At 46.0% G+C, this 26,346-nt stretch overlaps 1 protein-coding gene across 1 annotated transcript; it reads right to left on the bottom strand.

Moving 5' to 3' along the window:
- Positions 1–606: 606 nt before the first annotated feature.
- LOC147901992 (binding / calmodulin binding protein) lies at positions 607–24,367 on the bottom strand. Its single transcript, XM_087374987.1, has 19 exons — positions 23,500–24,367; positions 23,009–23,313; positions 22,690–22,898; positions 22,499–22,581; positions 22,271–22,384; positions 21,949–22,137; positions 21,440–21,505; positions 21,269–21,328; positions 19,768–19,917; positions 19,422–19,550; positions 19,201–19,308; positions 18,997–19,117; positions 17,498–18,870; positions 17,168–17,347; positions 16,900–16,998; positions 16,530–16,728; positions 16,192–16,417; positions 15,932–16,087; positions 607–1,045 (listed from the first exon to the last, which is right to left on the bottom strand). The coding sequence occupies exons 1-19, from the start codon at positions 24,220–24,222 to the stop codon at positions 808–810; spliced, it is 4,728 nt and encodes a 1,575-aa protein (XP_087231113.1). The 5' UTR covers positions 24,223–24,367; the 3' UTR covers positions 607–807.
- Positions 24,368–26,346: the final 1,979 nt, after the last annotated feature.

Below are 26,346 nucleotides of genomic sequence, written 5' to 3'. Positions count from 1 at the left end.
CATGATAATAACCTATTCCTAAAAGATTTTATTTGTTGTTGATAATAATGTTTGTTTCTGCAATCGCACTCACAACGTCCAAATCTGTGGCAAAATTTGCATTGTATGCTTATATTTCTTATTCCTCCGTCTTGAAAATTTCCAATGTTTGAAACTCTATTTTGATAATTACCTCTGAAATGTTTGATTGCCTTGATTTCTATTTCTATTTTATTTTCCATGCCTCCATTCTCTCCTCAAGCAAGGGTGGTATGCATCATCAATCAAGAACCCTTCTTGAGTCGACATACGATCAATTTTGTGTATGTGAGCATGCGCATGATTTCTTACATCCCCCGCCCCACCCCAAAAAAGTGTAAATATGTGTGCGTGTGTGCGCGCGCGCGCAGGCACGTGCCCCCCATGCTCTAATTGTTCTTTATCAAACTACTATCCCTCTACACACAAAGTCCCCCATGCTGTGTTTGTTCTTCCTTTATCAAACTACTATCCCTATTCATAATGCTTTCTCCTTTTAATTCCAATTTTTCCACCAATCCCTCCGTTAGACCTATCACTCTGATCATCACATAACAGTTCCTGGCAATAGCCATCAAATTTCTGCTGATAGTATTCTAATGTATCTTACATGGGGATCTTTGGATCTCCAATATTGCATTGTGCACAGGGCTCTAAAGTTTTGAAGAATGCACTAGTACAAGATAATGTACATGCTTGGATACAGGTATCAATAGCTTGAATTTTGTTTTCCGCATCCAAACAATAAAAACTTGAAAACCCCGTAAAAAAGAGGATATACGATGCATATTAGTGGTTTGAGCAGTCTTGAAAAGGAAACCTGCTTATACTGAGCCTGTGACCAGCAGGCACCAGGTAAATATTGCTCAGTCTTTTTACTGCCTTTAGCTGAGTTTGAAGATCCTCACCAGTTGCTGCTTGCAAAAGTAGAACAATAGAATGATGCTGGGCAGCAGCATCACTTACCTTCTTTTCTCCTGACCTTCTAACAACTGGAGGTGCAGTTGGTGGAAGCCTTGCTAGAGTTCTGTAAATCAGGACACATTCCCACTCTTAAAAACTAAAAACAAAAGGGGAAACAAAGCTTTGTTAATTTAAGCATTTACTCTGCAGTGGAGCAACAACGTTCCATAGAAAGGGGGCATATCCTCATACCACTCCAATGACATTTAACCACAGCATTAACCCCAAGCAAGACTTGTTAACTCAACCCTATGGAATAGCAAGAATTACTTCAGAAAATCTTGTTGGCACACTAATGGAAAGGAATTTGGTAGAACCAATGGCCCATTTAAACTCAGCAAACGCAATTTGAAGTAAGACCTATAGTTGCAACAATACGGCAGAAAACAATCCCTGCTGCAATCTGTCCCTCTTGCATTTTCAAGCTTGGCGGCACAAATTCAACACTTAGATTGCACAGTTAAGAATTTAACAAACAAATCGAATATACTAATATCTGTTTTATATTCAAGGACTGTCAAAACCTTAGTTATACAAACCACCTTACAAGAACAGTTAAACAATTAGAGAGAGAGAGAGATTAACGTCTGAAACCAACTCTGCAATCTGCGCTGAAAAGAGACTCTATTACAAATATTGGAAGGGAGATATTGTCTGAGGGGTCGGTCCCTTCCACAGGTATTATTGGAGCCCAAAGGCCATTGGTGTGAGGTGAAAGAGGTGTGTGAAACTTGCAACTATGCATGTTGATGCAGCACTACTTGAGGCTTCGTACAGTTATAGTGCAATTGTCAAATGGAACAAATATGGTGTAGCTGATGGTACAATTGCAGAACGGAACAAAAAGAAGAAAGCAAGGAGCGAGCAAGCAAAAGAGAGAGAAAGAAAGAAAGAAAGAAATTTTATTAAAGTCTTCCGAAGACCGATGGGTCTATGAGACTAGTAGAGAAAACCTGATACAAATCACGGTAAGGGTGGAGCTACTAAAACGAGCATCATCACCCGTGCTGAATCCTAAGTCTGATCATACATAATCAAATACATCTAGGTATGACAATGAAAAGAAAAAAAAGACTCGAGCGAAACGGAATCCTCCGTATGTCATGTCGCCCTAGCTGGTGCATAACCTCTCATGGGACGTTGGCGTCCATCAAGGGGTCCCATGCATCTCAGTCTCCTGGAGGAGGCTCGACGCAAGACCAAAGCCACCGTGACTCCCGTGGGACGTATCCTGAGTCTAAACAATGACAAGAGGTCACTCCAGAGTGATCTGTGAGTCCCCTCGATGTCTCGTGTGTCATGCTACGATCATGGAGTCAGGGTCTCTGTCATGTCCGCGGCTAGAGATTGGACAATTAATGTCACTCGATGGGAAGAACTCTGTGATCTTGCTCTGAGAGGTGTCTGATGGTGTGGCCAAGCCCCGTCGCCGGAGTAAGTACTCTCTGTGTCGGACCCCCTCATGAATGAAGGTTGCATGGCATCTCTGATCCGGGTAGGCGAGGAATTTGGAAAGGAGCCCAGAGCCATATCTGAAGAAACAGTGGTAGCGACCTCAAATCTCGTAGTACACTGGGCACTTGAAAATAAATTGCTCCTCCGACTCAACCTCCTGACAGTCACACAATATGCATATGCAATGCTCCCTAGGGATCCCCTTTGCTCTGCCGCTCTCTATACGAAGACTGTGTGATGGTACCGAAAACTGTTTAATGGAGATCCGTAGTGAGTGAGGCATATGAAGCTTAGTGTACCCCGGTGATGTGATGAATCCCTCCTCCAAAATACGAAGACAGTAATCTCTATAGAAACTCAGCTTCACTGAAAGCTCCCTTGGCTCCAACCAGGTCCTAAAGGTGTGTAGCTACAGGAGATCCTCTCGAATGACCTGGTTGGTGTGTGGCCCCTGATCAAGATGGTGGGTGGGAGTACCAAAGGGGCATCTAAACTCTACTGAATTGAGGTATCCTATCGATGTGAAACCCTAGTCTCACAAACCATCTGTGAGTCCGTGCATATCATCATCGCTCGTCTCCCTCTGCTACCAACCTCATGGAGGAATCAAGAGTCAACAATGGCAACCTCTGTCTCCCTGATGTGCAATTCCCATTTGATCTAACCCGGTATAGATATGTAATGGTCTGAAAGGGTGCATCTAGCTAGAGTGGATAAGCACCAAACTCGGCCTGAATGATGTGATGTGGTACAAATGGTTTCCCCTGGATCATCCGTGAGAGCATGAGGATCTGCAGGCGCTCCACCTGTGTCCACTCTATCTCTGACATGTTAGGTTCCCAACAAGGGCTGCCATACATACTGGCTGGTCGAACCAAGAAGTCGAAGAGAAGAGCCTTCGTCCGAGGGTCCTGAAAGTGGGAGTGGAAGCATAGTCTCTCTAGCCAAGCCAGTAAGGCGTATCCCCTACTCAATTTGGCCTGCATCGCCGGTCTCATTGTGAAGATCGGGCCGGAGAAGATGACCCCCAAGTAAGTGTATGAGGATACGATCTCAACTGATAACCCACCGAAAGTAAACTGCTTTCATTGCATGTTTGCTCGAGAGGTGTTAAAGATCATGACCTTGATCTTGCCAAGGTTGACCTCCAAATCATGGGATAAACAAAAAGCCTGCAGTGCATCCAAGTGTCACTGGAGCCCCTTGAGAGTGGAAGACAAGAGTGCCACGTCATCTGCATAAAGAAGAATCCTGGTGATGATCCCGGCAAGTGAGCAACCGGTCCCTCCGGATGCCCCCATGAAAGTCTCAAGCTCATCAATGTAGAGGCCAACTAGGGTCGGTGATAAGGGACAACCCTATTTCACCCCTATGGTACTCAAGATCTCATATGTCCAACTTGCGCCTATCCGAACTCGGCCTGAGACTCTCATAAAAAGCCATGACTGCCCAAATGATCTCTTGATCAAATCCCAATGTCTATAGGCGTGTGATGAGACGAGCTCAAGGTACTGTGTCAAAGGCTTTGCGGAAATCCACAAAGCAACAATATACCCTCTCCTTCCATGATCTTATCTCCTCAATGACACTCCTGAGTGTGAGTATGTGATCCATAGTCCCATGGTCTCGCCTGAAACTCGCCTGACCCTCTACTCTGAGCCCTCTCATCTCTGCGAATAGGCTAACCGACGCATCCAATACCACTGCATAGATCTTGGATATCACATGCCCAATCATGATAGTCCTGTACTTACTCGAGTCTATGGGATCCACTGCCTTGTGGATGGGGGTGATGGTATTGAGTGTCCAAGTGCGAGGGAAGCCAAGGCAAACAACATCACTGAATAGCTTTGCTAGAATCGGGGCTAACGTGTCGATCCCATATGCGATAAAATCAATGCATAGCCCCTTGTGATCCTGAGCTCGTCGGCCATTGTGCAGTTTCAATGTCACGTCCTTGACTCCCCCTCTGGTGAACAGCGTGCAAGTGATGGAGCAAGATATGTGTATCAGATCTGGAGTAGGCTGGTGCGGGACATCATAAAGATGGCGTGCATACGTGTGCCAAACTTTGGTGTCGGTGAGGGATGATGGAGACGCTCAAGGAATCTCCGCTAAAAATCCTTAGAGTTGTTACTGTACAAGATGTTCAACAGCTCCTCGTTTCAACGAAGAAATGCTTGCTTCTTCCGACGTACAAGACGTCGGTACTTATGAATCGTGTCTTGTGTGTTCGAAAGGTGACATCTAGTTTCTAGTCGGAGTTATCGGTGATAAGCCTTGCACTCCGCATCAGACCAGTTGTTGCACGGTACAGAACCAAGAGGTGGTAGTCTAGTGGACCGTGTGGTGTGGGGAAAGATTTGAAGAGCAGTCTCATGGAGTGTGCGACTAATCAGGACAACACGATCCTCTATGAGTGGTATGTGATCGATGTAGGTTAGGAGTCTGTTTAGGCGTCCAGAGTAGGTAGGGGAGAGGCTATGATCAAAGTGTATATCGTGGTAGGTATCGTGCTTGTTATGTGGTGTGTGTGGTGTGGCTAAGCGTGGGGTCGCAAGAGTGAAGAAGAAGAATGTGTGATCAGCTCCTGGAGAGAGTGGTGCTACACTGAAGTCGGTGATACATGAGGTGGAGGCAAGGGATCCCATGACGTAATCTACTACACGAGTGCCCCCCCCCCGCCCCCGGTGTGGGAAGCAAGTAAAACCACTTGAGGAGGACCATAGGTCAAGCCTGTTGTAGATGATGAGATCATGCATCCTGCCCAAACCAAGGAGCGCATGTCCATATGGTGTAACAGGCCCGTGTCGGTTCGATGAGATCTTGGTCATACCTGCTCCCTCTAGGTCCATGTCTGGTAGCATGATAGAGTCGTCTCAGAAGTCCAAGAGTGGTGCCTTGCGCGTGCTCGTCCTAGTGTTGAAGTCCCCAATAAGGAGAACTTTCCCGCGGGCTGAAAGGTCTCGGATATCCTGATGTAAGGGTACATATGGTGATGTTTCACCCTTCTCTCGTGCCATTCTGGCGAAGTGGGATGTGTCTGGCGAGAAGTAGCATATTGCTATGAAAAGGTCACGAGTGGTTGTACGTCGTATCTCGATCCACATGAATCGGGAGTGTGCATCCTTCCTTTCAATGGAGATGGCTCCAGCGAGAGAGGACCTATACAATACTACAACCCCGCATAATCCTCGAACTCCGTGTAAAAGACTATGTCTCGTCCTATGTAAGATTCCGAGAAGTTCCCTGGGTCTAACCATAAGGTACCATAACAGTTCCAAATGGTGCAAGCTAGGGTCTCAAAAACCTGAGTCTCATAGGCCCCATCCCCCTGGGGGGTACGGGTGGGAGCCCGACGGGTGCCGATCAACAACCTACCATCTCGGACCACGGCCCAAATGGTGCAAGAACCAAAACAAGGATGAGCATGCGAGAGCAAAAGACCAAACAAGAGTTTGACTTGCCACACAGTGTTATCAACCTAACCAAATTAGACAATACATCTCAAATGGCAATCATCAAAAATCTCCAATACAACAGGTGAGCTTGTAGCTTAAGCCTCTCTCCTCTCAATACCCTCTCTCAATACCGATGATCCAAATGTCCCCATCCTTTAAAGTCTCTTCTTTTTAGAAAATTGCTTTTTGATGCCTCTGACTATTCCGTTGTGCCAAGAGACTTCACCACCTTAGGTGATGCTCTGGTTCCTTCACCTGGGTTTTGCATTGACTCCCTGGTGCTGTCATAACTCCTCCATGTGGATGATGGCACCCATGTGCAGACTTATTGGAAATCCAAACAACCTTGATCTAGTCCTCTTTCATATCCCCCCCACCGCCCTCCCCCCCCCCCTCTCCCTCTCTCCCTCTCTCTCTCTCTCTCTCTCTCTCTCTCTCTCTCTCACATTGATATAATCATGTCAATGAGCTTGGTGGACCTAGAACTACCTGTTTCTGCACTTTCTTGTCTTACATTTGTGTTTTGCTTCACCAGGGTCTGTTTACCAAAGCCATCGGCTTGGATACACAAAATCGTTGGAGGTCAGCATCTACTAATGTCACATGGTTGAAGTAGAGAGTGTGGGCCTTGCTTGTGCCCTCTGACAGGTTTGCTTATGTCATGAGTGACGCCCATGTTATCAATCTGCCCACCGCCCAACAGAGAGTAGGGTAGGGCTGACGGCAGATCTGCCCATCGTGGAGGCCGCAACTGGTGGTCCATCTGGGCCTACTAGATGCCGCATGGCAGCTTCTGATGAGGTTGCATCTTGTTGGCCAGGCTTGGGGGCCTACATGGCCACTCCTTGAGGTGGATACCTGCCCCATAGAGGCTTTTTATAGGCGGAGGTGGGCTGACCTGGTTGGCCACCTAGGCCTGCTCATTGGCCTATATGCATGTGCGGAGGGGTCATGTGCAAGAGACTGAGGCGACTAGTCAGCCCTATTGAGCAGACCAGTTGGCTCAGGAGCTAGGGACACAAGCCCTTGTAGGGCAGTCCCTACATATGGCAAGGGGAAGCTCCTTTACAGGGCTGCATGGTAGCCCCTATGGGCAGCAGAGGGGGTCAGCCCGACTAGCGAGAGAGAGAGAGAGAGAGAGAGAGAGAGAGAGAGAGAGAGAGAGAGGAAAAGGGGGGGCGAGGGCCTAGATATAGGCCCCCCTTCCCTCACTTATGGCATCTCAGTGTGGAGCACTTGGTGCCTATTCAAGAGAGGTTTTCCCCAACTCTTGTGGGGTTTTGCCTTGAGATCCCTTGCAATCTCTCTTGTTTCTTTCTCCCATCTTCAATTTTTCTTGTGTGTGGTTTGCTCTCCATTTCTATCTAGATCTACTGCAATTCTCACCTAGTATCAGAGCCACAGTTGACTAGAGACCCAAGGAGTGAAGGGAGTTTTTAGCTAGCAAACTGGGAGGAGGTTTAGAGCTGCTGTTTGGAGGTGTTTGAGAGGAGGAGAGGGCGAAGGTGTGGACCATACAAGTGTCATCTAAGGCGTAGATTCTTTGAAGGGTATTTTCAGATCCGAAAGGTGTTGATCTCGAGGGTCGGGACAGCGAAGGTGTGAAGGTGCTTGGGTCTCAAGCCTCTTCGTCATCTTCTTTTGCCCTCTTTTCTATTTTTTCCGTCACTCCCCTTCTCTACCTTCTTTCCCATCCACTCTCGCTTCAAGTTCTCTTCTCTCTCCAACAAATGCCAAAGAGCAAGCTAAAAATTTTCGTTTTGTCCACCTTCCTGATTGACCATCAATTGGATGGCCTCAATTATGATTTGGTGAGTCATGATGGAGAGCGTGCTACAATCAATGGATTTGGTAGGCTTCATCTTAGTGGGAGTTGACAAGCCAGATCCCCTTGCGTTTAACCTATGGATCCTACAACATGAGGAGGCCAAGACTCTGTCGCAGCTATGTGACCGTGTCAATTCAAGGGTAAGGTCGTTTATGTTTCTAAATTGTACCCCTCAACTGATTCGTTACGTGAAGCATATGACAGTGGCCAAAAGTATATGGGACAATTGGAGTCCTTCTACAATTGAACCTCTCCCATGAAGAGGGTCTCTTTGGAAGTCCAGATGAGATTGTTGGATTCCAAGAAGTCTTCATTGATGCATGAGCTGTACAACGGTAGATAGACCATCCTCACTCTCTCTCATGCTCAACTCTAACTGCAAACTACAAGATGTTGCACTCAATACACAAAGTGAACTGTGGACGTGAGTGAGAGAATCAGAGGGAGAGACTGTAGTGGGCCTCTTAAAAGGAATAGCTACAAGTGAATAATTGGATGACCAAAGGGCTGAAAACAACTGTATGGAGGGGCTGAAACCCTCGCTACAATATGGGAAGAACTAAACTAACTGGAGGATGTGAATCCTCAATAGATCCCTGAAGAGGCTGAGGCTACCCTGCTGGGCTGCTGCGGGGAGGCCTAGCTGCTGCTGAATTGAGGACTAGAAGGCCTGAAATGGGATGGAGAATCCGGACCAAGGGAGCTGCTTTTATAGGCCCCCTTGGGCCCCAAAAGACCGACCAGGAGACCTTGCAGACCACCCGGCACCCTCCTAATCCACGGGGCTGATTACATGGCAATCGATATGCCACAGGATAGTACCGACTTCATCATGGTGGCAATCTATGACTGCACCTGCGCTTTTGATGACCTGTCTGCATCTGCTGGTTGACTGTGTGGCAACTGCAGAAGTGGCTACCTGCGTGGCAAGCCACATGGCTGTCTACGTGGACTACTACTGAGGCTGTGGATCCCTGTGACATTGTTAGGAATGAGGAGGGAATGAATCACTCAATCCTCCACCCAATATCTCTCCAACTCTTACACACTCAACTTAGATAGATGATCACAGATGCAACAAACACACACTCAGGAATAACAGCAAGTATAGACAGCGAGAGACAGTATATTCATCCACCGGATGGTGGGCAGAAAATGGCTCCAAGGGAGCAATACAAATCACAGCAGGGTGCTGGAGAAAACTGATGAACTCTCTCTCACAAAACTGTCCAAGATCTGAGTGCTGAACACTGCCTTGGAGAAGGGCTTTCTGTAAAGCACTGGATGCTGGGCTGAATGCAGAAGGGCTTTCTGTAACGCACTGGATGCTGGGCTGAATGCAGAAGTGGGCCTTTTATAGGCTCTGCCCAGGCCCCTTCAAATGACCGACCAGCAGGGTCAGTTACCCTGTCTGGTGGCCGACCATAGGGCCCCATAAACCGACCAGGATTGGCCCTGGTCAGTAGCCCTGGTTGGGCTGACTTGGCCAGCCACGGGCCCCTATATAAGGGTGCCCTGGGCGGCCAGTCTGTGCTGCTGCTGGTGCCTCCATGTGAGGCCTAGAGCCCCCTTATACCTGCTGTTCCAGGCTGCGACCAGCCCTCTAATGCCTGCCTAGGTTTCTCCCCAGCCCTACTACCTCTCACTGCCCCTTGTCCCCTCAAATCGGGGGCTCACAAGTGGGCTTAGTGAGATTCTAACACCCCCCCTCAATGTCACAACTGTGGGCCAATCCCCATACGTCTGATGAGGTGCTCCATCTGTTCTCGAGGGAGTACCTTCGTGAAGAGGTCGGACAAGTTGTCGGCGGTCGGGCAGTACATGAGCTCAATCACATCGTTGATGATGAGCTATCGAACAAAGTGGTAATGAACTTCAATGTGCTTGGTCTACGCATGGAACACTGGACTCTTGGCAATGGCTATGCAACTCTGATTGTCACACATCAGCACTGTTGTGACGTCCTGACTCACGTCCATGTCCTCCAGAATCCACCTCAACCACAGTGTCTCACAAGCTGCTGTACATGCTCTGTACTATGCCTCAGTAGATGAAAGGGCCACTGTGGGTTGCTTCTTACTCAGCCAAGAGATGGCACCAAATGCAAGTAAGAAGCAATACCCTGTTGTTGATCTTCTGATGTCAGCATTACCCACCCAATCACTGTCACAGAACCCACCTAGTTCGATGCCTTTGGTGTAGGTGATCCCGTAGGTGCAAGTATCCTTTAGATACCTCAGCACCCGTAAACCTGCATCCCAATGACTCTTCCTGGGAGAAGCAAAGAATTGGCATAATAGCCAAACTGCATAACAAATATCAGGTCGAGTATTGGTAAGGTAAAGCAAGCTTCCTACCAATCGTCAGTACAAAGGAGTATTGATCGTCTGCGATGTGTCGTGAACACTTAGCTTGAGTCCGACCTCCATGGGAGTTACTGCTCTCCTACAATCCTCCATCTGAAATCTCTTCAAAAGTTCTCTTCAATATTTCTCCTATGAAATGAAGATCCTGTCTTTGGCCTACTTCACTTCTATCCCAAGGAAGTAGTGTAATAACCCAAGGTCAATCATCTCAAACTCAGTCATGAGTAGCTCCTTGACCTAGGAAATCTTCTTGACATGGTCACCTGTCAAGATAAGATCATCGACATAGAGGATGAGTACTAGTCGCAACCCCTTCTCAATGAACAAGTAGAGGTTTGCCTCAAAAGGGCTCCAACTTAGCCCTATCTTCTATCCTTTGGTACCAAGCTCTGGGGCCTGTTTCAGCCTGTATAACGCCTTCTTCAACCTACAGACCTTTAATGGGGACCCTGGATCTTGAAAGCCCGATGGTTGCTCTACGTACACCTCCTCCTCCAGGGTTCCATTAAGAAATGCGGACTTCACGTCCATTTGAAAAATAGGCCAATGGAATTGGGCAGCAAGGTCAATCACTGTCCGAATAGTAACCATGCCAGCTGTGGGAGCAAAAGTTTCATCAAAATCCATGCCTTCAATCTGAGCAAAACCTTTGACCACTTATCTTGCTTTAGACTTATCCAAGCTCAAGTCCGATTTGAAATTAAGTTTATATACCCACTTAGTGCCAATGACTTTCCGTCGCGAGGGCCTGGCCACTAAGTCCCAGGTATTGTTCTTCAAGATAACATCCATCTCTGCCTGCATGGCAACCTGCCGTTCTGGATTGTCCTTCGCCTCCTCGAAGAACCTTGGCTCTTCAAGCTGAGCCACCAACGCAAAGTTCACGGATGGGGTCTCTTAAGACGTTGGGACCAACGCAATCCGGAACTGCTACTCTCAGGTATATCGGTGACCCAAGAGTCTTTGAATGTTATTAGGTACCATTGGGGCAACCTCTTTTGCTTCTCACTAGGAGCAGGAACTGGAACTGCTTATGGAACATCCTGCTCTTCCTCAGTACGTTGTGAAATATGAGCTTCCAATCCCACCACCTCTTGGATTGTCAACCTGGGTCGAGGTGGGTTAAAGGATTGAACAATCTCCTCCCTTGAATTTCTCGAAATCCTGTTACTTTTTAACCAAGCATTACACCCAAGTCATTCTACTGAAATCATCCACAAAGAGAATGAGTACCTAGATCCTGCCCACGATGCTATAAACATTAGGCCACAAATATCGACATGAATTACCTCAAGTGGTTTGCTGGCCGGAAACGAGGCCTCTTGTGGGAACTTGTCCCTGTGCTGCTTGCCTTCTAGACAAGCCCTACAGACACCATCATTGCCTATAACGGGTGGAAGTCCATCCACCATCTTCAACTTGACATTTCAACCAAGGTTCCATAGCTGACGTGACCGAAGCACTCATGCCAAAGTTTGAACTTTACGTTGTCTCCATGAACCAACATTGCACTAAGGCGGTACAATCTGTTTTCTTCAACTCCTTGGGCCACCATCTGTCCATTTGCTTTGGATGTCACGGTGACCTTGCCGTCCTCAAAGAGAACTGACATGTTGTTCTTGTCCATCTGACTTACAAACAGTAAGTTTTTGCAAAGATTAGGTACATAAAGTACTCCAAAGATATCCTTCTCCTCTCCCGCGGTCGTAATGAAAGGAATGCTACCAATGCCCTTCACAGGACATGTCCAGCTATCCTTGACAGAAACTTTGGAATCCGAGTGTGTACTTTCCATGGTTTTGATCCAAGTCTTTTTGTTAGACATGTGCTTTGAAGCTCCGCTGTCAACATACCAATCCTCTTTTCCTTCACTGACTGCATATGCTGAACAATGTTCACTGATTAAAAACAATTGTCCTGTCGTCACATTAGCAGAATCATTCTTAGGCTCTTCTTTAATCCTGGCTTCTCTCTTCCACTTCTGATCTGCCTTCTTCTTTCGGCATTCTTTGGCAGAGTGGCCAAGCTTTTCACAATAAAAGCACTTCATTTTCTTCTTTCGGTCTGTGTCCTCTAACTTCTTAAATTCCTTTGACTTGCCTTTTCCAAGCTTGTCTTTGGCCACTAATGCCTTTTCGTTGGTTTGCGTAAAGGATTTCTCTCGAGCCTCCTCCTGAAGCGGGCCAAGCTCCTCAAAGATGAGTGGCTTAGTCCGTTGACCTGGGACCGTAGTCACCACACGACTTTCACCTTTGTCAGATGATCATGCACAGTATCACCCTCGTTCATATAAAGATTATAAAGTTGAAGTTGATGCTAAAGAGTAATGATACGGGCTGTATTGTCGGTTTCATACAGCTCCTTCAGTATGGCCCACGTCTCTGGAGATGTCTCTGCCAATTGGATATGAGGGATAACATCATCTGCTGTCGTGCCGATTAGCATTGCTAAGGCTTGAGCATCCCTCTCCTCCCATTCACGGAATTCATCGGCATCTGCTTCAAATAGAACATCACCTCTTTTGTCCACAATGTCCTCCGGCTTCACCTCGATCCCAATCACTATCTTCCACAGCTTCCGTGCCACCAGATGGCTTCGGATCTTGAATTTCCAGATTGGATAGTTCATCCCATCAAGCTTTCCAGCTTCACCAAAATTGGGAATGAATGAAGGAAGATGACTGGAGGAGGAGGAAGGACGAGCAGTGGGTGTAGAGGCTTCTGAACGCTGATCCATCTCGGTGAATAGCAAACTGTAAAACTGAAGCAAAAAGATGTACTAACCTCCCATGCTAGCCTAAGCTGAAAACGGAATTCGCCTTTCGGCAAAGGAACTCCTTCCTTCAGAGAGTGCTTTGATGAAGAAGAGTTGAGAACCTGGCTCTGATACCATGTTAGAAATGAGGAGGGAATGAATCACTCCATCCTCCACCCAAGATCTCTCCAACTCTTACACACTCAACTTAGGTAGATGATCACAGATGCAACAAACACACACTCGAAAATAACAGCAAGTATAGACGGAGAGAGAGAGTATATTCATCCACCCGATGGTGGGCAGAAAATGGCTCCAAGGGAGCAATACAAATCACAGCAGGGTGCTGGAGAAAACTGATGAACTCTCTCTCACAAAACTGTCCAAGATCTGAGTGCTGAACACTGCCTTGGAGAAGGGCTTTCTGTAATTCACTGGATGCTGGGCTGAATGCAGAAGTGGGCCTTTTATAGGCTCTGCCCAGGCCCCTTCAAATGACCGACCAGCAGGGTTGGTTACCCTGTCTGGTGGCCGACCATAGGGCCCCATAAACCGACCAGGGTTGGCCCTGGTTGGGCCAACTTGGCCAGCCACAAGCCCCTATATAAGGGTGCCCTGGGCAGCCAGTCTGTGCTGCTGCTGGTGCCTCCATGTGAGGCCTAGAGCCCCCTTATACCTGCTGTTCCAGGCTGCGACCAGCCCTCTGATGCCTGCCTAGGTCTCTCCCCGGCCCTACTACCTCTCACTGCCCCTTGTCCCCTCAAATCGGGGGCTCACAGGTGGGCACAGTGAGATTCTAACAAACATCCCCTTCTGCTAAAACTCGAACTAGGGTAGAAAAAAAGCTGACTTATACGCTACAAGGAGATTTGGATATTCCGTGAAGAAATCTTCCTCCACCCATGGTGCTTCGTGGATGAAGTAAAATGTGCTCACGTTCAACATCCTCGGCCTTATTCACAATTTCGGGCTGCTCCACATCTGGTACGGTTGTAAGTGTCGGTCCCACATATAGCTTGAGCCATCACATATGGAAAAATGGATGCATGGTCCATGTCGAAGGTAACCGCAACTTCATGGCCACATCATTCACAACTTTGACACTGGGAAAAGGTCAAAAAGTGTGATGAGAAAGCTTCAAGCACTTCCTTCTACTTTGTTTGAGACGTTTCTTTATGATCTGAAGATAGACCCATTGCCGTTCCTTGTAACTCATGTCACGCATGTGCTTGTTGACCTGCATTCGATAGGTCTCATGGCCTTAGGCAATGCGGTTTTTTATTGACTCCATGATCTGCTCATAGGTCTCTATGATATGATCGACTTCATATACCTTCTCGAATGTCCTGGTGAAGGTTCGGGTATTTGTCCACCCTCTAATCTTGAGAGTGGCTCTTGCAGCGACCATGTTGCTGCTCCATTCATGGAGATGGGCTCTGAGGAGGTGAGAAGCAACGTGGCTCACTGCGTGGCTTTCGTCGAGATGATGTCTTTGGAGCTCCATGAATCTACAAGAATAAGGACTCTCTGGCCGCCGATATGGCCACAGAACTGGAACTGGAACATTGTGAGAAACTGTCGAGAGTCACCCTTCTGCCGATCTTCTTACCGAGGTATTCTTGGCTGGAGTCAAAGCTATAGGGGAACCCCTAAAGTGAAGCCCCCTGCCTGTAGTCTCTTAAAGTGCCGGAAATCCTAATTTTTGTGCCTTGCCTACTCATGAAAAAAGAAGCAACAATTCTCCTTGGCATAGGTGGCTTGGGTTGCTGCATCCCAGTACCCGCCATGACCGTTGTTTTCTTTTCTCATCCATTCCTTGTCCTGTAATCCCATTGCCAGGTTTCTTCCCACCATCTAGAGCAGCAGAATCCAGGGGCTTCTATTGTTGACTTGCTTGGGTCCTTGATCCTTGTGCATGAGCTCAAAGTTCTGAGCCGGCTCGTATGCACACTCATAGTCCTGTGACCGAAAACTACGAATGTACCACTAGATAACTCTAACCACAGCCCATGAAGGAACTTACTCAGCTTCTAACTTTCCTCCAACTGCAACTATACGAACAGCTGAGTGAATTTGTTGGCATAATGATTCATTGTCTTCCTTGGCATAGCTCGAAGAACTGACTCTAGAGCCTTTCCAGGTATTGGGGTGGCAGAAATCGTGACCTGAGGTCTTTCATGAACTCCGTCCAACTATAAGGAGGTGTCACCTCATCTGCATCAAAGTGGTCTTTCTACCACTTGAGCCACCAAGTGACCGCTTCGTCTATAAGGTGCATGGATGCTGTCGCAGAAAAATAACGTTCAAATTGATTGAGCCACTATTTCAACACAAAAAGAGGCTGGACTGGCGGTGGGGGCCTCTCCTTGTCTCCCCAGCTGGTCGGAGTAGAGTATGGAGGAGTTTCCATGCAGGTGCGGAGAGCCTCGGACTGTGGGTGCTGCATCTGCATCAGGGTCTGCATCATGGCCATCATAGCAGACAAGGAAGTATCTGCAGGATTCTATGGGGGGGGGTAGTGGTGGTGGTGGTGGTGGTGGAAGCACTGAACCCTCATTCGCTAACATTCTGGTTGAAGTTTCTGTTTGCTAGATGCTGACACCTCTATCCGCTTCTGTATTAAAGTTCCTGCACAAGAACTAACTGCTTGTTGCCTTTTTCCATCTCTCAACCTCTTTCTAATCTTTTTCTCTCTCACTTCACATCCCGATTTTGCACGTCGTTCTTTCAAAATCCTGTCAAACTCTGAAGAGGAATGCAGAGTTCCTATTTTTAAAGGATGGACCACTTTCTGTGTCTATAAGCATAGGGGCATTTCCTCTCCTTAAAATCTTTCTAGCTGCACAAAGGAGCTAAGTCGTGGAAGTGGACTCTATATGAAATCTTAAATTTTTTCTAGCTGCACAAAGGAGCTATGTCGTGGAAGTGGACTCTTATATGAAATTGTTAGCTTACAAGGTACTTTACCATCTAAGCACGCTCCTGACTTCTACTCCCCCATCTCAGAAGCTTTAGATATTTCTTTAACAGCTAATTTATCGTTTTTACATAAATTGAATTTGCACTCTTGAATACAAAAACCTTACCGAGCTTCAAATTCCACCTTCTTCTCCAAGGCCTGCCTTAAATTGTGAAGCCTTCGCAAAACAGCCGGCCTCCTGCGAATTGCATCTAACCCACTTGGAACTTTGCAAACTAGTTGAAGTAACTTCATAACCTTTGAAAGCACTTCTTCATTACTCCTGTAATGGCAAGACCAAAAAATCACTGCTTATTAGCCTGGAGTGTACACCGACCATAAAACAATACTACGTAACTATGTAAGGAGCAAAGGCCCACTGCAAACCTTAGTAATTGTTCAGCAATTATAGCTACAGAGCCCGGAGCATTGGCTACAAGAATTGCGAACTCTGGATATCGAGCAAGGTTAGCAAGGATTGACAGTGCATGCTTCAGAATCTCTTCATGAGGTGGGCTACGATTCGTTGTTTGAATCAGTTGCAGTATCTTTGGTATTGCTCCAGCCTCTAATAGACGCTCACAACAAAGCTTCGAGTGCTGAGTTGCTAAGTCTGGAAAACAAACCAAGAAAAGAACTAACATTTATTGCTTGCGGAAGTAGACATAAAAAAGAAATGTACCATCTCAAATCATTGCTTAGTGAAGATAAACTACAAGACCCACCGATGGTTGCACATATGTGCAGAATACCACTGAGAGTTTTCTGGCTCAGAAGGGCTGCCAGTGCCTCGGTAAGACGATTTTCCAGACGCATTTTGTTGTCGACATTTGCAGCTGTGTTCTGCATTCGCTGTCGAAGATCTGATAGCTGATGATTCAAACAGCCATGACTCTGTCTTACAAGACAGCCCCTCCAGAAGGCCTATCGAAGTCAATTGAGTACTGTGTTAGGTACATTATCAAAAGATTATAGTTTCATCTCAAATTTGAACAGGCACCCCCAAAAAGCATTTAAACGGGCAAACACAAGAACCACACTAGCTAGATCCATTTGGCAATGTAGGAAGGATCGATTTCCGCAGGGTTCGGGTACCTGGATGGTCTTAATGGCCACTTTCCTGCGCAGATAACGCTTGCGCTCTCTCCAACCACGAAAATGTTGTTGAATAACGATGGCAGCATCACACCGGCACTGCAACATCTCCACCATCGCCAAAATCTCAGAAGACGTCTTAAAAAATGAACAAACAAACTTTTGTCTCATCCTGCAAGTTTTTTATTTCATCTTTCACGTTACTACGACATTCTTCATTAGAAAGAACATTTCCCAATCGTCAAACAGCACGCAAAAAGGACACTACCTTGTCCTCTAGGTGCTGCTGTAGCTCCTTTAGGCGCTGATGTTCCACCGTAGTTGAAGACGATGCAGTGCCCCATGCCTCATCCACACAACTAACAGCTTCCTCAGAACAGTGCTCTTGCACGGAGACCTGTCTGCGTCGCACAAGCGTCCCTCTCACCAGCGCTTGCAATTGAACGATCTGCAGAGACATGCAAACAGCTCACGGATCAGCAACGAAGTTTTCTGCATTGCACATCAGCCAATTAAACTGTGCAGCGCATTGGATATGAAGATGCCTGCTTCGCGTATGAGTGATCACAGCTCAGCCAAAGCAAAAAAACGGGCTTGCCTGTTCAATCTCCATCAGATAATGTTGTTGTTGACGCCAACCCCTGCAGCGAGCTTGAATGGTAGTAGCTGCCTTGTTTAACCGCACCGTCCTCCATGCAGCCTGTATCTTCCTGGCAGCGAAGCTTTGGCATAGCTTCGATAGCTTCCTTCTAGCCAGCCAACGTCGAGCGTAGTCTTGGATCTTTGATGCCGCACCCCTGCATTCGATGTACCTTCTCTGCTCTCGTCTGCTTCGAAACAAAGCCTGAACCTTCACTAAACGCTCTCTGTACTTCTCATACTCCTTTCTGCAGATGTAAGATCGGATAAAGCTCTGAACGCGGATGGTAGCTGCCCTTAACTCCAGAAAGTTTCGTCTTGCAGTACATTGACGCCAACAAGTTTGGATCCTTGTTGCTGCATACAGTACTTCTGCACGCTTTCTACGAAGAATTCTTCTAGCTCGCGTTCGCCTCCAGCAGCGTTGAATTGTCTTTGCCGAGTCTAGATAGACACAGTACCTCTTCCGTTGGTAGCTGGCTCGGACTAAAGCTTGAAGCTTCACCACGATCTCTCTGCGCTTCACGTATCGCTCCTTCTGGAGGCAAGACCGAATCCAACTCTGGATGCGGATGGCAGCTGCCCTTTTACCTACGTAACTTCTTCTTGCGCGAATTTTTCGCCACCAAGCTTGGATTTTTGTCACGGCGGTAAGCATCTCTTCATGCTGTTCTTTAGCTAACCTTGCAGCCAGAACGCCGCGCCAGCGCCTCTGAATTTTCTTGACAGACTCTCTAAACGAACAATATCTATGTCGTGCATATCTGCTTTTAACTAAAGCCTGAATTTTCAATGCGCTCTCCTTGTACTTTCTGAACCATCTCCTCTGTACGTACGACCGTGCATAGCTCTGGATGAGAACAGCGGCTTCCCTTTCCTTAAGAAACTTACTCCTCACCTGGCACCTGCGCCAGCAAGCCTGGATTTTTGTGATGGCTAAAAGCAGCTCAGCGTGCTTCATCAGAGCCATCTGTCTCGAGAAGAACCTTCGCCAGCTGCGTTGGATGGTCAAGCAAGCTTGCCTCTTATGCAGAAAAATGCGACGGGCTCGCCGCGCTCTCCAAAATAGTTGAAAGACATGTATTCGGGCAACACTGAGCTTGTATTGAGTTCTGGCTAGTCGTCCTCGGATGTGTGCTTGGATAAGAGTTGCCGCAGCGTTGCGAGAAGTGTAGTTCTTTTCTTCGAGCAGATGGTCCTCGGCTATGTGCTTGGAAGCTAACCATTGTCGAACCGCAGCTTGAATTCGAGACGCCGCTGCTCTTCTTCTACAAAATCGTTGCCGTTGACTGAGAGCTCTAAATGCGGACTGAATCTTTGTAGCAGCCGTGCCTGTTATTATGCACATCATTTCCTTTTACTTCCGATTTCTGTTCTGCGAAAGAAGAAACGGAGAATTTGCGATAAAGCCATCGCTTTTTCAGCAAAGGACTAGCATTAGGATAGCATACACTTTACCTTGCCAAGCTGTTAGCTCTTCTTCTTCTAAATCGTCCAGTCCCTTGAACTTTACATCTGCCTTCAGTTCATGCAGTACAATGCCCGCATCCCAATTCAGAGCACCCATCTTCTCTTCCACCTAGAAGCCCAGTTTACAGGACTTACATCTTTGATGACTATATTAACTTCTTTAAAAAAATGCTCTCGAGATTTGATTGTTACCAGAGATGCGCCTTCAAGAAGTCGAGAACACAGGAAAACCAAAAGGATAACCACGTTACGGTCGCACACTGGTGGTTCAGCAGCAATAAAATGGGATGACTGTAACACCTGCAGCGTCATTTTTCACTATAAGAAAGGGCAACACTCTACAGCAAGCGATGATTTTCTTTCCGACGTGACTTCAAATATTGCCATCATCTTAAGGCGTATTGTGTCTCAACCTCTGGAATATATCCAAGCGTGCAGATCGCGTTTTGGAAAAGATTGAAATTCTGGGCAGCAGGGATCCTCAAGGCTGAAGATTTGGTCTTCGGAGTCCGATCAAGGGATCCTTCTGGTAAGACTCGGCACTGCTGAGGATGCAAGTTAGGAGCAATAGAAATCTTGGATTTGTGCGGCTTATTTAGTCCCGCACAAATCTATGGAGTTAGAAACCTACCAAGCACACTCCTAGCATTTTGTTGGCTTTCGACTGAAGCAGCAGCAGCAACAGGCAGTTATTACTTTTAGAATTCTCTATCATTCAGCATACCAAGAGAAGACCTTATGGCAAAGGAAATAGATGACCTTATGTGGTGAAACTGGCATCAGACACTCAATTGCAGAGTGTGGGAGAAGTCTAGGGAAATAAAAGCTGATAAGGTAGCAAAGAGCCTGTCCATCAGCAAATGAGGTCGTAAAATTCTTCACTTGGAAACTGTACTTTGCCGTTATAACCTGTACACAGATCGTGTGTTACAGAAGAAAACCTTGAGATCTCCGAAAAATACAAACTGCAAAAAAGCAAGAGCTATAGGTGGCATTCGACTGCAGAACAAACCAGTAAGAAATAAAATTTCCAAAATGAATGTCTTAGAAGCGCAAATAATTTTAGAAATGAACAGCATCAAACTCCCACGCATAGCATAGGCTACAGCTTTTAAGTCAATTAGTGCAGCAAAACGACCTACTGAACACAACCAGTAAGAAACCCAAATTCCAATACCTTATACTTGTGCATATCAGCAAAGATGCCAGCCAGACACACTAGTGAATCCCAACGCTGTAACAGAAAAATGAACTGGTGTACAACTGGCATAAGTCACAAGGTAGGATAAAATTTAAAGGTGCATAGCATTAGGGATCTGACATCCAGCCAAGCCATGAAATTGATCGAGACCTTTCAAGAGGACTGGCCTCATTGTCAGGCATATTTCTGGTCTAGATAACCAAGCAAGATTTCAAGTTTAAAATCTAGCATAAGAGCCTTCTACAGCTTCCTAGTAAGCTTCTTGCAACAAACTGACTTTCTGAATTACTAGCACAAATCCCAATGCATTTAGTTGCTGCATTTTTAAGTATAATTAGTGTGCTAGGCAAGCCAGTAAAAAGGCAGCAAGAATGCTGCAACATAGCAACATGACCAGTCCCAATGCATCCTTTAACTTTTTACAAGGCTTTGGTTAGTCATCTCAACAGTCATCTTAGAGGCAGTGCACTGTTCCACATTTTTAGATACTAATACCCTTGGCAAGGCAGTTGTTACAAAGCAGTAAGTTCAAACAAACCAGTCCTGCATAGTTGGAAAGAAGCAGCAGAGCAGTTCTAGTATCATGATGTAGTGCAGTTCCAAATCAAGCATGATCAACATAGCAACTGGAAGAAATCACAGCAAAATGTTAATCAGTTGATGAGCAACAGGCTACAGAAGTTACCCACAATGCAACTTTGCTGCATGCTACAGAAGGTGGAGATGACTAAACATACGAATTAGTGCTAGGTAAGTGCATGAAGTAAACATGACGGCAGTGCAATATCTAGCTGTATCCTTGTTTAAGAGGAGGCCTAGCCAATTTCGAAGTCACTTTCTTAGCCTAGTTTTCAGACTTCAAGGATCTGCTAAATTTGGCCTCTATTGACCTGGGCAACTGCATTGTCAGAAAACTTTATAGATCCTACTTCACCTAGTAAAATCATTGTCTGATTTAGCAATGGTAGCAAGCCGCAATCAAGGACCATTCAGCATAGCAACGGATTTGTTTGTATCTTTTCACATTTGTGGTAACTTATTGCCAAGAAGAATTGTCACCTGTACCCATTGTAGCAAGAGATCCACAAGAGAAGAACCATCGGACATGCCACTTGAATCCTGTTAGCAACAGCAATCGGTGGTCTATTAGTTGCTTAGGCAGTAATCTTGTAAACCCAGCCCCTTCCTTCCACTGCTTACGGTGCTTAATAAGGACATGCCACAGCTTACCAGATCACTGCCTTGGATTCGGGCAATCTCTTGCCGAAGTTTCTGAGCATTAATTAATCCTGGAATCTGTGTGAAACAGCAAACAAGATCATAATGAAAATCTCAAAGCCAAATGAAAAAATTGAAGTGCAAATTCTAGCTATGAAAGTTCCCATGCCCTGCAAAAGTGAAAGCCCAATATGGATGCGCATATGGAAGTGCATAGTAGTTACTTAATTTTAAGATGTGTAAAGGAGTGTGTGGATTCATGCATGATTCATCTCATACGCTATACAATGATATGGTCCTTATATGTCATGCTTCATCAACCGTATATGATTCCTATTTGGTATCCCTCATAGATAATAAGAACAGTTGCTTCTCATCACCTTGCTAAAGCAAAGGGGAGAAAAGTTGATCATTAGCATTAGGACATACTGCTCTGGATAATCAATCAGCATGGTAATATATGAAACCTCTGCTAGGTAATAACTGAGAGAGAGAGAGAGAGAGAGAGAGTGTGTTCATACCTGCAAATGAAGCATGATATTCCAAAGCAAGGAGATAACCCTCTCTTGGTTCCCTTCCACCAGATCATCCGATGTGATGAGACAACCATGGTCATCTAGAAGGGGTACTCCTGCTCTTGCCAAACGCTCCAAAGCAATACCACAATTATGACTGCGACGCCTTATGTGGTTTGGTGGAAGCCTGATTTTCTGCCTCAGAAAGACCAGCCAGAAAATCAATTCGTTGCTATCTGGCACTGGCAATTATCATTTTCTAAAGATGTTAGATGAATTGCCATACAACTTCGACTTAATCAAGAAGAAAGAATGGCAAGTCTCAAACCATGAGAACAGAAGCATCTTTAAGCAACACTTGAACCAATCTGCAGAGACGGACTCCATCTTGAAGGTCTTCTATTAGGTTAGTCACTTCAAAATTGCAATCAGCTAAACCAGCCTGATAAAACATTCAAAGCATCAAGAAAAGTTAGGCACTGCAATGCACCTAAAATATAGATATGCTACTCCAAAGCATTCATATAAGGACCTCAAAGAAGGCAAGCAAATGGACCTGAACATGGGATACGTGGTAGCCTAAAACCCCAAGGTGTTGAATAACGTCACCCTCACCACGCATTGCATTATGGAGAAGCTCTGTCAAAAGGCACGGAAGGTTACCAAAAGTCTCAAAAGGCACTTTGCACAAAAAGAAGCATTCGCTGTGAAGTCTGCCTTATATCATTAAGTAAAGTAATGTTTCACCCTGTAAAGCTTGGCGGGAAGATTTTATGCTGCAATTGATATTGAATAGCAGAGGTGAACCACCATCAAGCCCATCGATTCCAAGTGCAAGAGGGAGAGTACTCTGGCACTTGGCTCTGTCCAGGGTGAGGACAAGCAGGAGAAGTCTCTTGAGAATTAATCTCCCTAAAGCCTCGTGATATCCTGGTTTATAAAGTCCTTCAATTGTCCTACAAAATTGTAGCGATACTTACAAATAATGCACGAAGGACATGCTAAATTAATTATTGCAGCGGGAAATCTTTTTAGGTAGGAGAGAGTGAGAAGCCAAAATACTGACTTGTTTGTGGCATGATACTTGGCCAATCCAGCATGAGCCAGAAAGTGTTTCTCAATTACTAGTCTCAGAAGTGTGCGTTGGGTCTCTTTGTCGTCCTCCTCCTCCTCATGCTCTTCCGAGTTATTGTTCATGGACTCTGCTTTTTCCTTCATCAGGAGAGCACTGTGCCCCAGGACAACATACAAGCCGATCTTAAGCCAGGGTGTGCTGTAATTGAAGAGGGCTTGTATGAACTTCTCCTTTAAAGCCAAATCGGTCAATACTGCGCATCCATCCTTCATTTTCAGCCTGCCTTCGTCAATGTGCTGCACATCAGTTCAAACTATTTTTGCTTCATGATGCACGAGAGCAAACGCCTAAAATCTTTTGCTACCGTTGTGAATTTGTGTCCATTCGCCAAATCAATATGGTTCTTAATTGCAGTCAAAATCCTCTTCACGGCTGTACTGCGGACTGCTTTGCCGAATGAGTATAGGGTACAGGTTACTTACTTTTGCTAGAGTAACCATGGTCGATATAACATCCTCCCTACATTTGACGTCGAGGAAGCGCTCCAATCTGTGGCGCAGCACCGTTATGCTACAAATGGCTTGGAAGGAGGCGTCCAACCGTAAATTTTCTTTTCCTGTTTTGACTGTGTGATGCTTAAGATTTTTTCGGTTGTCCAACCTCGGAAATTTCCTGGGAGCTGGACTGCCCAAAAAATCAGTCGCATCTGATGAAATATGGCTGAAATCGCTCAGGGATGACAATTTCGACTCCTCGTTACTCGCTACGCTCCCTGTGTCTGTGCTGACTTCACCTATAGTGCTTGTCTCGACCATTGGCTTCAAAAGCACGTGATTCAACCAAGCGGTGTAGGCTTCCTCCTGTGTGTTCAGCCTAGCCTCGTTCCTGTCCTGCTCCTGGCGGGAGGCTTCAATGTCTTCGATCCTTTCGTTTTCCAGAAACTTCAATTTCATGGCAGCTTTGAATTTGATCTTTTTTGCCGAGGGAGGCAGCGGGCAATTCTTCTGCGATGTGGAGGGGGTACGGGCCGAGCCGTCGATGCCGAAATTGGAGGGGCGGGGAGGCTTGGAGGGGGTGGAGCGAGCAGGGCTAGAGAGGTGAGGCAACGATGCAGGATCGGGGGGCGGAGGGTTGGAAGAGAGGCGGCCATGGAAGGAAGTGAAGATGAGGGAGCTGTGGGAGCGACGAAGGGAGGGGGAAGCCATGGATATGGAGGAGGAGGAGGAGGAAGGTGAGGCTATGGCGATGGAGAAGGGGGAAGAAGGAATGGCAGAGAGAAGAAGAAGGAAGAAGCTATGGCTATGGCTATGGCGAAAGAGAAGGAAGAAGCCATGGCTATGGCGCTCAGACTTCTCTCGTTTGAAATTTTGGCCAAGCGTGGGAATCGCTGCCGTTGCAGCCCTTTTATCTTATATACCCTTTTGAATTCAAATTTTAGTCCCACGATTAGACCTCGAGTGGTGCGATCAAACACTCTGAGAGTCTCTCTTGTCTTGTCTCTCTTGTAGCCTCCCACACCCAATCTCGAGAGTGCTTCCCCATGTTCGAGCTGCCAGCAATAGCAGCACGCACACTAGCATGCCGCTACTGCTGGCGTTGTCAATGCCCGACCCCACCACCAAGGCTAGTCCGCTTCTCGACAACGATTACTCGGGCCTCATAAACAATGATTTTGCATGCTGTTTCATCGGACAATCACAATCCTTGGGCATCACAATGCTGGGCTAGTAAGCCTCAAAACGGAGATGCTAGGCTCGGCTCTTCAAACGGGCTACTCATTGGGTTACGTAACCTCAAGCCCACTAGCATACGTAGGGAGTAGTCCTCTAAGACCACCAGCATCAAACCTACAACAACCAATTAAAATGGTTGTGGTGATGAGCATTGCCTTCCATTCCCAACGAAGGCTCAAAGAGGTACCTCCAGAGTGAGTGGCATTGCAACCCTAGCAAAACTGTGTTAGGGAGTGTGGGAAGCACACCTAAGCTCTTTTCAAGCAAAATCCTCACAAAAAGCAATGCATGAAAGGGCCCTTTTATCGAGATTCAAACTCGTTGATCTAGCTCCTATGCCACTTTACACATTTGCCAAGGACTTCTCTTCTCAAATCCTTCACATAATGTACCTAAACGCCTCATCATTGACAAATGAAGGTCAGGTGCATAGGTGTCTAGATATCATTGGCATATGTGGACAAGTGGTGGCATCAACAACAAGTAGCTCAAAGCTCCATGTTACTTCACGATGTCACATCTAAATTAATGCAGGATTTGGAAGAAAACTCTACCCACAAGTCTCTCCTTTGGCCTCACATGCAAAAGGCTTCACAAAGACTTGCACTACTAGTAGCAAAACACACAAACTTTCAATACTAAAAGGGCCCTTCTAAGGATTCTACCAAAGTCAAAGCCCAAGTAATTCTAGAGCCATCATTTACAACAAAGGGAATACTTGTATTCCAATCCCACACTTGTGCTAAATCGTACAACTAACTTGCCAATCATACGACAATTCTAGCATTCACTTATACAAGCAATAAATCCCATCCATGGAGATTTCAACTCTAATGCCAATCATCCTAGTATTTGGTATACATCCTAATTATGTCTCTACATTGACATTCTATGGCAATCTATATTTTCAAAAAGCCCATTGATGATTGTATCTTTGCTCTTAATTGCAATCATCTTTGATAGATACATGTTAAATGTTCTTGCTTCAATCTAGGAACATGCACCTCTCATTGATATTTACTCCAACATATTCTCTTAGTATGTGCCTCACCGCTCAGCAAAAATCGTAGTTATATCAACATAAGTTAAGCACAAGAGGAGAGGAGGTGAAAGAGGGAGGGAAGCATGTGTAATCAACCATTGAATAGTTAAACATATCGTCAGCCATTTTAAAAAAATAGCTAAACATGTGTAATCAACCATTGAATTCTCTTTTTATCTTATGCTCTTACTTCTTCATGGTCATTAGGACGCTCTGTTCGTCAGTGCTGTCGCATTGTATCTATTTTCATAGAGAAAACTGTGAAGTACGAAAGATGTGTTATCTGGTTACTCTAGCATACTAGATGCATGCAATAAAGAGAAAGGAAGCATGTAGAAAAGTGAGGAGTTTGGTTCTAGATGCACTTGGAGAAAATGCTTGTGGCAAAGGGTTCTTGATTAGTTACTACATGGGAATAAAGATGACATCAATAATGTTCCCTAATACATCCATAAGGGAGGGACAAGAGAGCGACACCCATATGTGTTTGATGATTTCCAATATTAGAAGTCTTTAATGCTTTGCAACATGCTTGGTTAACTTACATCTTTTAT

This window comes from Dipteris shenzhenensis, chromosome 5 (genome assembly GCF_047967505.1).
Source record: "Dipteris shenzhenensis isolate YYH24624 ecotype China chromosome 5, Dip_SZ_1.0, whole genome shotgun sequence".
Classification (NCBI taxonomy): Eukaryota; Viridiplantae; Streptophyta; class Polypodiopsida; order Gleicheniales; family Dipteridaceae; genus Dipteris; species Dipteris shenzhenensis.
The sequence above is the reverse complement of the archived record's forward strand: the minus strand, read 5'-3'. Positions and strand labels throughout refer to the sequence as shown.